Raw genomic sequence first — 15,729 nt, 5'->3', positions numbered from 1 at the left:
GCATGTACTGAGCCTGCAGATGATAAACACTGAGCATGTGAGGATCAAATCCCATGATGTAACCTGGTATTTCTAGAAACTTGTAGGACGCAGCTTAAATCAAATACTTTAATCTCCTAATGACATGGTTTGTCTGCAACATGGAATTTCGGTTAGAGAGAAAGAGATGGAGTGAGAGAGAGAGCGTAGTGTGGCATTTCAAGTTTATGTAGTCCATATCTTTGAGCAAATACAATGATGGTTTTCAAGAGATTGAAAATGCAAAGCTGAACTTGCTGCTGTAACTTCAAACTGTTTTTTCCTCATAATAATCCTGTGCTATTTATTTTAATTCATAGTGAGAGTTTTACATTTATCTAAGCTACTGATAGTGTTTTCTTTAAATGCATTATGCCCCTTGTGATTATGCTGAAGTTCTTTATCACCAGGACATGACATGTACCTTGTTTTTAGCTCATCAGTAGCACACATAACTGTGTATCCACAGATATTGTGTGTCTGTAACATGACACAAACATGTTTTTAATCTGAGATGTGACACATAAAACCAATTTTGTGTATTGTGTAAAAAGTTTAGAGTAAATAATTTCACAACGCAAGTTTCTTTGTTATGCTTTTAACGTGTCACATAAAGTTCAAGCTCCTGTAGTGATGGATCTAGTTAAGATTTGCATGTAATGAATTGGGAATGTGGTAAGTTTTTCACTGTATTTATTCAATTTGTTATATGAAGTATCTCTATATGAACCTAACACAAGCTTATTTGTATTTGCAGTTACCCAATTACAAATAGTGCTCCATTTATAGTGCGTTTCTTACATTATGCTGAAAAATCACATTTTGTCTGTAACGTGACATACACCTAAAGGCCCTGATATGCGTTTACAATGGAACAGGTAAAAGTTAACATTGGAATTTCTTCTATATTGTTATAAAGTACATCATTTGTCTTTAATGCCACACTTAATGTTTTTTTTTCTTGCGTATTTGTAATTTCAGGTCTCACTTTCAAGTGTTGAAACAAAGTACACTCGTTTCATCATAATGCTCCTCTAACACTTTAACCCAACCGATAATAATAATCTGACCTATTGTACGAGCCCATGCTTCTTCTACCTGCTTTATCCAGACAAGGACAGGTTTCTGCAGGTTACGTGTCAAATTGGGGACGAGGATTTGGATGTTTTGCACGAGGAAGCTTCACCAAAATGAGCATGATGTCGAGCTTAAGATATTCAATTAGTTCTCTTTGCAGTTAACCAAATTGAAAAATTGAATGGAGTTTCTCATACAGGTCATGCCATTACTTGAACTCGTCCAGGAACCTAATAAATTGATTAGGCTGGATTAGTAAACACCCTATTGTCTTAATCTGAAATGCACATAATGTGATTTAGTCTGAGGATAATTGTTTGTGCGAGCACACTGCAGCATTAGAAATAGTCACCATAAACGAGAATACACAGGTTTTTGCACTGGACAACAGCTCAAAGGCAAAGACAAAATGTAGAAAAACTGGCCTTTATTTAGTCTTTTTACATATGGCTTTAGCTTTTCTTTTATTACAAACCGGTTTTACAAAAGGGTCTGAAGACTTCTGAATCACCTACAGGAAGAGAAAGAAAAGATGTTGATGACACTGCGACGATACGTCTACGATCAGAAGCTTCCACACAGCTGCAACCGTGAAGCGCTTGGACAGTTAAAAAGAAAGAAAAAAAAAAAAGAAGCGAGGAAACGCTTGCGTTGACACAATGCGTACATCGGACGAGACGAGGCAAACCAGACGGTCAGTCGTTGACAGTGTTCAGAGTCGAACGTATGAATTAAAACACAGAGAGCAGACGTTTCCCTTTTCTGAGTCTTAAACTTTGCTCGGGTCTCAGGGACACGGGAAACGTTTCCATCCTGCAGAGGCCAGCGAACCACATTCCTTCTGTCTGCTCTTTACAACCAAGCTGAATGCACGGTACCAATGCAGCTCACAAATGTCAGCAAATTTAAAATTAAAAAAAAAAGCTGCAAAGCAAAGGCCAGTTCATCTTAATGGCCCAGTGTTTCGTGGCCTGATGCACGTTCACCGTTTTTCACTCGACACAGAATAACCCCCCCCCCCCCCCCGCCCTCCGTTCATCAGCCTCCACGAAGTCACATTATTCTAAACATGATCGGCATTTTTTTTTTTTTCTACAAGTCTACATTTACTACAATACAGCTCCTTCAATCAGTTATTCGATTCAGTGGAATTAGAAAACAGAATCAAGAGTATCAAATGCATACTTAAAAATCATTAACACCGCATTACATTAGATTGCACTGCATCTAGTTTCAGTTTTCAATGATCCACCGACTGACACGCACAATGTAGAAAAGATGTTTCATTGTTTTTCCAGACAGGATTTAAGGTTTTAAGTCCATCACCAAGACCTTCGCTCAGAGTCACAAAAGGTGTTGCATAAACAAGATATGGAGTCTTTTGCATACAGGAGGTCTGCGGAGTGGACTCGGCCTCATGTCTCTCTCCTGGCCTTCTTCTTCTTTGCTGGTTTGGACGCTTGGTTCTCTTCAGGTTTTTCTGTGGGAGCAGAGAGGGAGAGGAAGAGGAAGAGGAAGAGGGGGAGGAGAGAGATGAGCCGCTGCACCTTCCAGCACAACTTCACACGCCTACTTGACAGTTTGTTTCAAGTCGAAATCATCGCACATCCTCCTGGTTCACACCTGAGACACGGTTTAATTAAGTTCTGTTTATAGTGAGTGTGAAGTTGACGGTGATGCTGCAGGGGCAACAGCATTGGGAAACATGAAACATGGCTGAGATGAAGATTTCTACTTGTGGCGGAGTGAAATCACGGTTAACCACTGAGCTTCCTTCTCATTTGAAATGAAATATGTTTGATGCCGATAGTTTGACTGGCTGGTCCACTTAAAAAAAGCACAGTAGACTTGTGATTGTTAGTGTTTTATGGCTTCCAATGGGATTCAAACCAGGGTCCCTACTTTAATTAAGACTTAATAGTTAAAAGTAAAAATAAGATACCAAGCTTAAGCTGATTGCACATTAAATATGAAACCTTCACTTCAAACAAACGACAGACTTTACAAAATGTTGATAATCAATGCTCGTCTCATCGTGAGAAGACCCTCAGTTTCATTTTGGAGGCTGCTTGTGAAGAGTTTGCATTTTGTCCTTGTGGGTTACTCCTCCCGCTCGTCTTCAACTCTCAAATTCAGGCACAGAAAATATACGTACAAGGTTGTGGCTGATGTCGTTGTAGCAGCTGGAATTTGGGGGCTTTCCCGAGACATAACATGCACAAAAATAAGATAAATGCGAGGTCACAGGGACCTCGAGCTTTGGACATTAAATTTTAATCATTTTGTCATTGAGTTGGCGTAAGAGCAGGAAACGGTAGTCAAAAATAATTTGAGAGAAAATGCTAAAAAGACAATCTGCCTCTAGCTATTAACAGGTACTAAAGATGTTTAAAATAAAGTCTGAAGTTAAAGAGTCACAGTCACAAGTCCTGCTGTGGTGTTAGAGGAGCGATATAGCTACCATTCTAAATGTTTCATGTGTGAACTGTTGTGGGTAAAACCCAGGCTTATTGGGCTTCTTCCACTGTATAAACACTGTACTGTGTCTTCTTAAAACCAAAATTCTCAAGAGTAAAGCCAGTGAGCTGCTGATGCATGGAGAGAAAAAAAAAAACAAAAAAAAAAAAAAACAGATGGAATCTAAAACCAGCCCCGAAAGTCACTTGAAACTTGCACCCTACACTTAGTTTTTGTTTTTTTTAAACTGAATGTTCTTTAAACAAGAATTCGAACCCCGGAACCAGATCTCAACCTCAAGACTTCACTCGCTGTGTCAGGAAGGCATGAGTTTGGGCCGAAACGTCATTTTTCATTTGATTCTTTACCAAGCTGGTGCATTTTTGCCATTAAATATTCAAGAAGTCTCTGGCTTCTTTAAATAAATTATTAACTAGTGTAATCTCATGAAGTAACTGAATATTTCCAAACAACAGGTTGAGTGCAGAAGGTCAGGGGCAGCAGCACAACTTCTTTCCCTTCAAGGACAAAGTTAGAAGCAGTTTCAGAAGTTTGCTTTTCACCTGAAAACCCTCCAGAGCCACACAATAGATCATCTGTAAGAGGGGAAACGGCAGAGCAGCATTAACCCAAACAGTGGGCGAGCTGAGCTCAGATAACCGCTAGATTTGTCTCAGAGTGAAAGATAATCCCTCGCTTTTTTGTTTGACACCGTTTACTGTGTGCAGGTGCAGTGTTGAGCTGCGCCATGCTTACTTTGTTGTGCTGGAGCTGGGACGTTGTTCTGCTTGGCAGTGGACTCTCCATCGGTCGGCTTCTGTGGCACTTGTGTGACGGGGGGCTTCTGGGGTTTGTTGTCCTTCACTGGTCGCTCCACTCTCGCCTGCAGGGGAGAAACGAGGAGGTTCCTCTGTGAAAGACCACCACCCTGGATTTGTCAATAAGCCAGAGGAAAACGGTTAAGTGGTTCACTCAGACCACCGGCTCCACTGACCTCCACGGCAGCTGCTTTGACTGGCTGGACGGCAGCAGGACTCTCCTGAACGGGCAGCTGCTTTTTCACCGGGGCTGCGGGTGCAGCCTGGAGCTCCGGCTCCTCAACCTGCACGCCACATAAGAGACATGTCAGTTCAAGAGAAGATGGTGAATGTCAAACAGAAAATGGCCAAAATCCTCATTTACTTTCACTGACCTGGCCGGCTACTCCTCCCTCCTCGGCAGCCTTCTTCTTCTTCTTTTTCTTCTTCTTGGTTTTTGCTGCTCCATCGGCAGCCGTCTCTCCCTTGTCTTTCTCATCGTCATCATCTTCCTGTACGCAGACAGGAAGCAGCATTAAATAAGTACTATTAAAAGCTGCGTTAATTGAGATGTATCGGGGCTCGGGGCTCCATCAGGCAGAAGAAGTGGGGCAGGCGTCCCGAGGCCGGAGCCCGGAGGACACCTCGAGTGCTGGGTGGATATTTTTAAAGGTTCCAGATAATGTCTACACGGGCACAGACGTGTTGGGTTACGTACAGCAGCTCTGATCAGCAGCTCAACCATGGCGGGCTCCGGGCCGGGCTTCTCATGGGCGGCAGGAGGCTCGGGGGTGGGCTCTTCATAGTTGCCCCAGGCTTCAGAGGGGGCATTCCAGTCAGAGCTGGGGTCAACCGAGCCGCCGTCTGAGGGCGCACACAGAGTGTCAAAAACAAAAAGGAGTATTGAAGCTGATGAACTGTAGAAAGGAAGTAGTCTCTTACTTAGTCCAGACCACTCATCGTCCACCCGGGCCTGACTGAGCCAGGGCAGCTCGCTCACCGGTTTAGACTCTACAGACAGAACCAATCAGCGTTGCAACACAGAAGATGTTTTAGGAAACTCTGCCATCTAGTGGCGACAGTCTTATCTCGTTACAGCGTATACCCACCAGCTCCGACTCCCAGTCCACCTAAAGACACCATGTTGAGCTCTGCACCGGGCATTGCCCTGTCAATCACCGTCCACGACTCTGAAACACAGTTTACGCACCACAGCTTAGCACAAATATCAAGCAGCCAAAACATACACAATATACATATTTGGAAGCATTTTGTGGCTCTCTACTTGAAAATACCTCAGACGTGACCTGTGGGTATTGAGTCTTTGAGATAAAACAAAGAATATCACAACAGGAAAACAAAGCTCAGCATCGATGAAGTCGACTGGCTGAATAAAAGAGGGGATGGAAGGGACTTACTGATACTTTATTTTGCTAAAAGGTTTACCATGTATTCACATGAACCAAATAAACTGCAAGTTTTGGTGTTTCAAAAAAAAAAAAAGAAGTTATAAAACTCCGAAGTCTTAGTGGAAAAACTGATTCGGATCATTCCTTACGTTGAAGGTGACAAGAAACCACCATAACAGCAGCTTTCCTAACTCCATTTTTAGCTTCTGTACCAGTGGAGTAGAACAATGTTGACCAAGATAAGCACATCACACGACCACCTTCCCAGTTAGCGGGACTTTGACCCTCAACGTCCCTTTATAGTTATGCACCAACCCACAGTGGTTCACTCAAGTGTCCAACAGATTATCTTCATATGGCACAATAATCAGCAGACCAGTTTGAGTTGGCCGCTTACATTATGTTACGAAGATCAAATGACTCTCAACAGAAACATTTATTTGTCACAATAAACAGAACTTGATGATGCTTTTCAGATTAATTAGTAACCAGGACGGTAACAAGTGTGGAGAATTGTGAATGCCGTCAGTGAGGATGTTATAAAGAAGATTTTATGTGTTGCAATGAATGAACCAATAAGTTCAGTTTTTGGAAAATCACAAGACACTTAATGCCGTCGTCCTCAGAGAGCCCGTTTTCTGATCCGGCAGCTCGTTTAACAGCATCACGAGTTTGACATTTGTCCTTTTTTTTATGCATGGCGTCAATCAGGTGTCAAACTCTTCATTTCACGGGCCACAGAAACTACACTCAAATTTAACCTCAACTGAGTCACCAATAAAAAACTAACATTTTCTGCATTACTAATCTTTTGCTCGATGGCACTGCTGCCATCTGCTGTACAGTTCTGGGTCTTAAACAGTCTGTTCACCAGTGTGGCAGACAAGGAGCAGATGTTAAAATTATTTACATTTCAACCTATCATCATCATATTTTTTTCCCCATTTACCTCTAAAGTATGTTTAACACCTCAATGTCAGAGGGTCAAGAAATGTCCTCCTCACTAAAGTGGACACAGAAGAAATCAGACAACCTCTATTGTAGCGCTCAACATGTAGTCATAGATAAGAAACATCTTTACCATCGATCCCTGACCCCCACATGGGGGTAGTCCAGGGGCCTGTCTTTGGGGCAACAGTGTGGGCGGGGGCCTTTACTGCCTTGTCAGTCACTTGTGCTGCCACCTCCGTCACCTCGCTGCTGTTAACTAACACCAAGAGAGAAACATTGAACTCTGGGCCCCACATAAACACTCTTAACACTGCAGTTCCCAACAGTTCACTTCTGCGCCACAAAAAAAGAAAAAAAGAACAAACCACAATGCAGACTGACCTTCCAAAACAGTATCTGCACATAATTACCTCGAGAAACGGCGGCTTCCATTTTCTCGGCCTTGACTTTAGCGGACTCTCCTGAGAATGAAGAACAAGAAGTTCAACAAAGGCCTGGCGCACCTGACAAATGAGGGTGTTTTTAAAGCCCCAACACCCACCACACTCCTGGCTAAACTCACTCGAGACTTAATTCCATTCCCAGTGTACCAACATTTATTGTCGATTCTGACCACAGGAGACTGGTGGAAGGCAACAGCAACATATACAGACAGAAATATCTCTCTCCAGATGCCAAATTAAACTGTTTACCTGCAATGATCTGCAGTGGTTGTACTTTATAAATGTATAAAAAGAAAAACAAAATACACCTTCTCTCTACCAAATTTCAAATGTTCCAAAAATTAAGAAAACCTCCCACCTTTTTTCTTCTTCTGGCCTGCTGGCACTGGGGCTGCAGCGGCCTTGGGCTGCTCTGGGGGGGTGCTCACAGGTGTGTCCCCTCCCCCGGGACTGGCTGAGCCGTCGCTGGAACTCTTGTCTTTCTTGCGCTGCTCGCGTTTCTCCTTGTTGCTGACCTTGGTTTCCCATGTGCCTGAAAAAATGCAGCACTGGGATTAGTTGCAAAATACTACAAGGGTTCATTATGAGATTAGTGAGGAAATATGGTATGGATTAGGCCGGACGGAGTGATCTATGAAAAGGGAAATGCATTTTGTGGGGGAGCAGTTTCTCAAGCAGAGAGGTAGCTGAACTGTGATCAGAAGCAAAGCCACATTCAAATTCACTTTGTGGTTCAGTGGCCTGGTTCCAGGATGCAGTCAGGGCTGTAAATATTTGTATACTGACACAATCTTCAGCATTTCAGTTCTGTATATCACCAAAACGGATTTGAAATTAATTGATTTGCACCTCTAATTTTAGGTTATATACAGCAATACAGAGTAAACATTTTATAAATTACTTTAAAAAGGCTTCTTTTTCAATGTGGCCACATTTTTTTCCTGCAACGTGTCACACTGTTGGAGCAGTTTTTGAAGCACGTTCCAGATTGTAAATGGTGGTAGTTGTGGGTAACCAAAAGTAATAACTTGATCGCTTTCAAGGACCCGACTGTATGCCGCCTTAAAAAGATGGCCGCGTAGTCCCAATGTAATTAACAACATGTCACCTTCTTCTGGTTCTTTTCCATCAGCAGTCACAGTCTTTGTCTCCTTTACAGTCTGTTTGGCCTTTTTCTTGGACTTCTTTACCTGCAGAAAATGGCAAGAAAAGTGATTAAATGAGCTTGGGTGAGTTCAAGTGAATAGTTGAGAGGATGTGGGACATGCGAGTTGCTCGACATAAAGAGCAAGTGGTCATTTGACACAAGCTGCCTAAAGCACAGACAGTCAATCAAATCAGCAGGCTCAGGCTGCAGCTATTTATAAGTGAAACTACATCCACTGATCAGGAGTTCCTAAATATGCACATTTTCTCTGCCATTTCATTTGCTGGTGTCTGATACATTACATCTCCTGAGCAGAACACTTTCAGGAACACTGCAAAGTCTTTTAGAGTGATTTTATGAGGGACTTTGTGAGAAAGCAGGGGGCATCCCTCAGCTCCTGAAACCCTACACTGACACGACTGCATCGGTGCAGAAACGCGGTGTCTCTTTGGCTGCCCTCCAAAGACAAAACCAAAAATAATGCAGGGGTTTGTGAGGAATTCGCCGAGATGACCGCAGCACCGTGTCTGCATTCACGGTACTTTTTGAGGCACATTTCCGCGTTACCTCTGCAGCCTTCTCCACCTTGGCTTCTGGTGGAGGCGCCTGGTGATGTGGCACAGCCTCCTCCGGCACGATGGCTTCTTCCTGTGGCTCGGAAACCGCCCGGCCATTTGGCTGGGCTTTCTAGAAAAGACATGGAAATGTTAAAGAAATAAAATTTTCAAAAAATCACACACAGAGAATCGGTTAGAATGTCGGCGAGAGGCAGTTCGAACACACAGCAGCACCCAGGATGCCGGAGCGGCTCTGGAGCCGCGGTGGCCCGGGGCTAGCTGTCACCGCTAGCCTGACAGCTCGCCCGGCTAACGGGAACCGGACGAGGCCACCGGAGGCTGTCACACACACGCCATCTACCTTTTCAGCTTTCTTCTTCTTTTTCTTGGGCTCCTCGGCTTTCACCGGCTTGCTGACGCCCTTCTTTATCTCGACTCCCTCGTCCGCCGGGCTCGCAGCGGGACGCTTCTTGAAGAGAGGCCGGCAGACGGAGGCCCACAGGGCGACCATCAGCAGCAGCCCGCCGCACGCCGCTAAGAGGATCATCCATGGCGGAATCAGTTCGGGCTTCAGTCCCACGTCCACGCCGAGCTCGGTGCGCAGGAACTCCAGGCCCTTGGACAGCAGCTCGTTGAGGCGGCCTGCGAGCAGCTCGGCCTGCCGAGTGGCCGCGTCCTGCCACTGCTCCATTGGTATCGTTTCTCGAACAACAGACCGATTAGTCACGCTCTGCCCGCCGCTAACCGCGCTAGCATGCAGTGCTAGCTAAAAATAACGGAGCGACTTCGACATGATGGAACACCGTCAATTCTCCCACCAGCCGCATCGGTCAAGCTTAGACGGACAGCTCGCCGGGTGAATGATGATATTGACTAAGTGAGCAGACTAACTCGCAGGCCAGCCGCCACCATGATCGGATAATACGGTGCCGTTAGCTTGACCAGAACGCCTCTAATGTGACCGCGAGTCAAAGCAGGTTCACCTCATATGGCTCCCTTTGACTGGAGGAGAGACGGTGCCTTCACGACCGTCGGAAACTACACATCCGGGTAACAAATCACAGCAGCGTATGGCAGCAATACGTCATTTTACAGTCGGAAAGACGATTTTAACACAATTATTTGTTCCACTTGAAAAATGTACCTTAACTGTCGGACAGAAAAGATATGTTCGGTTGAGACACAATTAGGTTAACAATTCCTGGCAGATGCATGTGGCGTTTCACTTTTTCCACAAAGGTACTTGAATGCAACAAAAAAGAGCCACGACAACCCAAGAGAAATGGGCGGGGCTATAACTTCCTCAACGCTGATTGGCCAAAACGTTCAAAAAAGCCTCAAATCTGACATTTACAGATTCTACTTATGAGCCATATATTGTAATTCATTTACCATTTATCCACTTTATAGAAAATGCATTTTCACCGATAGCTTACTTTTGCCTGTTTCAGCACTTTATACCAGGGATGTCAAACTCTTCAGTTCAGATGCCACATTAAGCCCAATTTGAGTGGGCAGAACCAGTCAAATGTCAATATAATTCTTGTGCTTGATCAGAGGAGAGTAGCTCTCGCCCTTTTTTGTCAGAAAAAGTTGACATTTACAAAACAAAATAAAAAAAATCAACTTGAGATGCAAAATACAGAAAAAGTCAAAATACTACATCTCATTCTACTTTGGTTCAATTAAAAATGCAACCAATGACCTTTTTTACACGGCTCTCCAGGCCGCCCTGTACGTTTGACACTGCTGCTTTACATTTTTAGTCACATTCACACTCCAATACAGAGAGCACTTTACAGAAAAGTGTAAAGTGCTCAACTGCCACTTTGAGCAGGACACTTCTGAGGGGGATTGAGACTAAAAGATGACCTGCTTTACCAATAGTCAGCTGCCTATGGATCTATATGAATACATTTAATAAAATTATGCTTCACATCTGTTAAAAACATTCATAAAAGCCTAACACACTTTTATTGCTTTCGAGAAAAATTAGCACAATGAGATCAATGTAAGAGTCAATGATATCATGGGCAATAACTAATATTATCCAACATACAAGTCAAAACCAAAGTAATGGAACAAATGAAACAGGGATTTTATCACCAGGATCAGATTGGTCTCAGATAAACAGGCCTCTTTTTCCACTAATACGACATTAAACCTCCACTTGACAAAAATCACAATGGACAACTTATTTGCATCCAAGTTTATTTTGAAATTCCCTACTCCCCCTGTACAAGAAAAAAAAAGACTTTCCACAAAGGCAGCAGTGAACAGTCAGTACTTATCTAGGGAAGGAAAAAAAAAAACTTATAATCACAGTGTGTCTTCTTTTCTTCTTCTTTTAAATATTTCTACTGCTGTCATCTTTGGCTGGGTTTCCGGCAGACAGTTTTCTGTCAGACCAAATTCCTGGGAAGCAGAGGTTGAAGCCAATAGAGCAGAGCTGTGGGCTTTACATTTTACAGTGCCAATGCAGGAATGTTCTGGACCGTATACCTGTTCTTCATTAACACACACACACACACACAAAAAAAAAGGAAATAAAATAAAAATTGAAATAAAAATAACAAGCCGTTTGTGTTCACAACACAAACAAATATTACCGCCTGGGGAGATAGCGACAGTATGTCGAATTTCATAAAATTGTTTAGACAAAAAATAAATCTACAAAAATGGAGCTAGGTAAATATTACACAACAGTAAACATGTTTTTCTTTTTTCCTTTTTAAACTCTTTTGTTGAACCTCTACACGAAACCAAAATTCTTGGTCTTAATGGCTAGCAGGAGTTTCTGTTTGAGTATCTGTTTTGAAGAGTAGAGTGGCACGTAGAGACGTGAGATGCAGGTGTTGGCTGTGGGGAGGTGCTGGTCGTCCGGAGGCCGGATGGTGATGGAGGGCATTGGCTGGAAGCCCTCCTCACTGGCTGGGAGAGACGGACTGGAGGTCCAGAAGTACACCTGAGGAGCAAGTACATAGTTACTCATCACTGGATTTGATATTTTACTGCACATTAATTCAACGTGTTTATATATAAAAGGCGATAAAAGGCTCAAATGATTTATTTTTGCCCTTAAGGCAAATCAAATGGTTTGTCCGGCAGAAAGAATGAGGCGCCATGTGAGGAGCAGCTGGAGCGGAGGAGAGACAGGAGGTCTGTGTGAGGAATAAGCTGAGGAGTTATTATGTATATAAACATCTGAGGAGGGGCACCAACACATCATCTGATAACAGTATTTAACATTGTAACAGCTTTTTTTTTTTTAAATCTAGTACATTTTCTTTCAGTAAAATCCTCCTCGTCACACCAGGAGGTCTTATAAGCAGAGAAAGACTGTTGTAGATGATGCAGCAGGCAAAGAGAACAATCTTAAGTGAGAAAATTAATTCAAAAGAGCTGCACCATGTGCATAATAATGATACTAATGTGCAGTAAAAGCCACTAAACCAGACTAATGTGGAGGTTATTTTCGTGTTTAGACAGTTAATGGGACCCAAACTGAGAGGATGTGATTCTTTTTAATAATTCAACACCTAAAAATGCTGCCGGGCACTGAATTACTGAAAACTCTTTCTGGTTTTTAGGACACTGTGAAGAGAAGACACTTACCAGATCTTGCCTCTCAGTCATACTCATCTTTTCCACTATGGACCAAAACCAGCGTTTAAACTGGAGAAGTTTGTCTGCATTTTCCCCTGCAAGTTAAACCAAATGTGTTTAATATTGTGCAAAACAAAAGAGCCTCCTGATTTTGAAGAAATTGAACATGAAAGGCAGAGAAATACACAAACCAGATTCATCATTGAAGGAGGTGAAGCTAATGAGCATCTGGACGTTCACTTCTCCACATCCGTTGACCAGCAGCCTGAAGTCCTCAGCCGTCAAGTCTTCCAGGGCGTTCTTAGGGAGTACGTCCAGCAAACCTTTCCTCATCGCCTGAAAAAACACACAAACCAGACGTGTTTACAAATGAACAAACACTCCTTAACCCTAAAAGTTCATGCTTGGCACAAGACAGGATATTTTTAACATTTTACTTACATGAAGCGGCTGCTCAGCCACCACCAGCATTCTGTGCTCCGCATACTTCCTCACATACTCGTACACGTTGAGGGGAGTTACTGGCATATTGACCCCACCAGACAAAAGCTCCACCTGAAAAAGGAACAACAAATGAATACTAGGAACTACAGAAGTACCAAATAGCCTAACTATACAGCTGTTTTTAAGAACTGTTCGTGTGTCTTCATCTCATGCTCTACAGATGGGTGTGATGGTGTGCGAGCCTTTTGTGTTCCACTATTTGTTCTACAAGAATTACGTCTCTCCACTCTTTACAGTAGAATTGCAGCCTAATTTCATTTTCTGGGTTATGCAAAAGACCAAAACACTACATTTGCACTCCTAAGCTGACATGGTTGATGTATTCCATCTCTATTAGGTGATGACAAAGTCCGTTACCTGTCCAGCTCCTTCCTCTTTGCAGAGGTCGATGGCGAAGGCCAGGTCCATGGCAGCAAACACTGCGTCTGCTTCGCCAGCCTGTGAGTGGCGGATGAGCTGCCGCAGGCTCTCATACATAACCGGGTCAAAGAAGGCAAAGTCATGCCAGTTCACCTGGAGTAGGACAGATTGAGAGGACATTTAGGATGTTTAATTTGAAACCAACGTGCAAGCAGGTGCTGAGAGTACGAGTCATGTCCATGAAGACGGGCTTTGTCTTACCTTTCTCCCAAGCAGCACTTTGATGACGTGTCTGTTCAATGTGATTGGACAGAGTTCATTCTGCAGCAGACACAGCCCCAGTATTCTGCAGAACAAACAAAACATGCATGTTGTACAGACTCCACGTTTACATTTTCATACAATCAAATGAAAAGTATAAATCTTCCACATCTCTCACCTGCCGATGTTACGGAAGCAGTTGAGTCTGGCCTCGGTGTTCTTGCCTGGCCGGGGGGAGTAGAAGCCTCGTTTGCCAGGTTGGTAGAAGAGAGGAGCGTTATCGTCCCCGTCGTCTGGGTCATCCAGCTCCATGTCAACCACACTGCGTGTTGAACCATGGCGCTTGCGGTTCTCCTGCTGCTACAAACAGATGAGTGGTAGTGATTAGGCCAGGGTTGACAAAATGACCGTCAGAAGAAGCTGTGTGAAGTATGTGTTTCTCTAGAATCCTTCAATACTTAGATTTTGCAAGATGTTGCTAAAATTGAGGGGGGGGGGGGGGGGGGGGGCAGCAAGTAGTAAAACATAAATAGAAAGTAATTTACTTGTGCTTTCTCTGGAGCTTCTGGAAGACCCAGGTCCAGTATACTGTCGGCACCATTTTCCCTGCAAAGACGAGCAAAAGGTTTGTTAAAAATAAAGCAGTGGAAGAACAGTATGAATGGATATATATACTGAAATGCTACAAGTATGTTTTATTGACACACAAGACAGTAACACTTCATCAGAGGACTCAGCAGAGACAGTTTGAGTTCTTTACCTTCCATGTGCAATGAGGAGCTCCATAGCCTCCTCCACCCTGGCTCTGAGAGAGTCCTCACTCGCCAGCAGCAGCAGGAGCTGGGCAGGAGAAAGCTCCAGCAGCATACCAGTGATTTTACTGGCAAAAGCCTGACAAGACAGCAGATGGAGAAAAAAAAATGTGTGGCACAGAAAAGATACTGAATTCAAACACAAAATACTTTCAAAGGAAGGAAAGCCCCCCAATGCCTTGTCAATTAATCCAGTTCAGCATGTTTTAGTAAAAATCAAACCTCAGCTTGTTGCTTTAAACAGAGTATGAACCGGTAGTTTAATTGTTTTCAATGCTTTGTGTTGATGGTTTCTTACCGGCTGCATTGCATGAACTCGTGGGTAAAGCCTTTCCCCAAGCGCTTGTCTGTGTACAGGCAGCGGGTCGGGCTCATCGCTCGGGTTTCCTTCTGACGAAGGCCTGAAAGGCCTGGTGTCTATGGACAGCTGCCTCCGTGAATCCCTGTAACAAACAGTTCTTGTCACTAATTTAATACACACCTTAAAAAAAATATATATATATTCTATTCTCAATAAATAATATTCTATACATATTATAAAGCTACGTTTACCTGTCTCTGTCTCTTCGAGATCCTGCTCGAAGCCCTCCACTCCTCCTCTCTCTCTCGCGGTCTCGGTTCCTCAGACGCTGCATTAGATCTGCACATGCAAAGTACAAACAAGTTCACTTTTGACTAATTTTCTTGCTGAAAATGTGCACTGAGCCTTGTATTACTATCTAACATCATTTGACACAATGAAATGAGTTCCATGATACGGTAGTTTCTATGTATTGTCATACTTGAATTGTAATCGTGATGACACGTACTGCTGGCCTGCATGCCCTTGCTGACACTCTGAACGCAGTCCAGGTTGGGCAGCTTGTCGTTGGAGAGGAGAGCCAGAGCGATGGCCGTGTAGAAGCTGCGGGCCACGCCGCTGCCCTCGCCAGGCTCGTCTTTAAAAGTGACTTTAACCCGGTGTACAGCCATGGGCGTGGTGGTGCACCGCCTGCCAAAGTGTGTGTTTAGCTGACGCATGGTCTGCTGTATCAACTGGTCTCTGTCACGGTCCACCTCCAGGGCCAGGTCGCGGGACTGCAGGTTCCTCAGCTTCTCCATCTCCCGGCGGAACTTGGACTCCTTCACCTCGAAGCCGCCCAGCTCTGTGAGGATCTAGAATAAACACAGACACAGGAGGGTTGTTTAAAGTGTGATTGGTCTTCCAAGTCAGCATGACTGAGTATTTTTACATAGAAAACCATGGCCTTGGCTCACTGCAGCCGATTCTACGCTCGTGGATCAATTTAATGTGACAATGGATGAAGAAGCTTAAGTATGGAAAGGTATG

The 15,729-nt window shown here is 43.7% G+C and overlaps 2 protein-coding genes across 12 annotated transcripts in view; both read right to left on the bottom strand.

The window, feature by feature from the left end:
* Nucleotides 1-1,472: 1,472 nt before the first annotated feature.
* mtdhb (metadherin b) lies at nucleotides 1,473-9,900 on the bottom strand. 4 transcript variants are annotated; one of them, XM_080472262.1, is made up of 14 exons: nucleotides 9,218-9,900; nucleotides 8,867-8,986; nucleotides 8,261-8,342; nucleotides 7,511-7,684; nucleotides 7,120-7,170; nucleotides 6,840-6,965; nucleotides 5,459-5,539; nucleotides 5,292-5,360; nucleotides 5,068-5,213; nucleotides 4,745-4,861; nucleotides 4,547-4,654; nucleotides 4,309-4,435; nucleotides 2,485-2,575; nucleotides 1,503-1,606 (listed from the first exon to the last, which is right to left on the bottom strand). In XM_080472262.1, exons 1-13 carry the CDS (start codon nucleotides 9,545-9,547, stop codon nucleotides 2,511-2,513), a joined length of 1,596 nt encoding a protein of 531 aa, XP_080328388.1. In that variant the 5' UTR covers nucleotides 9,548-9,900; the 3' UTR covers nucleotides 1,503-1,606; nucleotides 2,485-2,510. The 4 variants fall into 4 exon arrangements, with proteins under 4 accessions (XP_080328387.1, XP_080328388.1, XP_080328390.1 ...); XM_080472261.1 differs by having other exon boundaries at nucleotides 1,473-2,575; XM_080472264.1 differs by lacking the exon at nucleotides 6,840-6,965 and having other exon boundaries at nucleotides 1,506-1,606; nucleotides 9,218-9,863.
* A 1,152-nt stretch (nucleotides 9,901-11,052) lies between these two features.
* The window catches only part of ubr5 (ubiquitin protein ligase E3 component n-recognin 5), a 31,141-nt gene continuing 26,464 nt past the window's right edge, over nucleotides 11,053-15,729 (bottom strand). For 3 of the 8 annotated variants that reach the window (XM_080472132.1, XM_080472137.1, XM_080472134.1), the window contains exons 47-58: nucleotides 15,182-15,554; nucleotides 14,952-15,039; nucleotides 14,698-14,842; nucleotides 14,348-14,478; nucleotides 14,133-14,193; nucleotides 13,766-13,947; nucleotides 13,588-13,672; nucleotides 13,324-13,479; nucleotides 12,904-13,017; nucleotides 12,654-12,798; nucleotides 12,472-12,557; nucleotides 11,057-11,821 (exon numbers count right to left, since the gene is read on the bottom strand). In XM_080472132.1, coding sequence (XP_080328258.1) covers nucleotides 11,609-11,821; nucleotides 12,472-12,557; nucleotides 12,654-12,798; nucleotides 12,904-13,017; nucleotides 13,324-13,479; nucleotides 13,588-13,672; nucleotides 13,766-13,947; nucleotides 14,133-14,193; nucleotides 14,348-14,478; nucleotides 14,698-14,842; nucleotides 14,952-15,039; nucleotides 15,182-15,554 — 1,779 coding nt within the window. In that variant the 3' untranslated portion in view covers nucleotides 11,057-11,608. Of the gene's footprint in view, nucleotides 11,822-12,471; nucleotides 12,558-12,653; nucleotides 12,799-12,903; nucleotides 13,018-13,323; nucleotides 13,480-13,587; nucleotides 13,673-13,765; nucleotides 13,948-14,132; nucleotides 14,194-14,347; nucleotides 14,479-14,697; nucleotides 14,843-14,951; nucleotides 15,040-15,181; nucleotides 15,555-15,729 lie in introns of all 8 variants that reach the window. The other 5 variants (XM_080472136.1, XM_080472139.1, XM_080472135.1 and 2 more) reach the window with 4 other exon arrangements.

Source organism: Lipophrys pholis, assembly GCF_963383615.2.
Source record: "Lipophrys pholis genome assembly, chromosome: 9".
NCBI classification, from domain to species: domain Eukaryota; kingdom Metazoa; phylum Chordata; class Actinopteri; order Blenniiformes; family Blenniidae; genus Lipophrys; species Lipophrys pholis.
This window is presented reverse-complemented; position numbering and strand designations above follow the sequence as displayed.

Excerpts from the sequence above, each read along its gene's own strand:
- mtdhb (XM_080472261.1), bottom strand. The coding sequence starts at position 9,547 with ATGGAGCAGTGGCAGGACGCGGCCACTCGGCAGGCCGAGCTGCTCGCA. Across the intron at positions 7,171-7,510 it reads AGGCCAGAAGAAGAAAAAAG|GAGAGTCCGCTAAAGTCAAG; the intron begins GTGGGAGGTTTT and ends CTTCATTCTCAG. Across the intron at positions 5,214-5,291 it reads CGATGAGTGGTCTGGACTAA|ACGGCGGCTCGGTTGACCCC; the intron begins GTAAGAGACTAC and ends GTGCGCCCTCAG.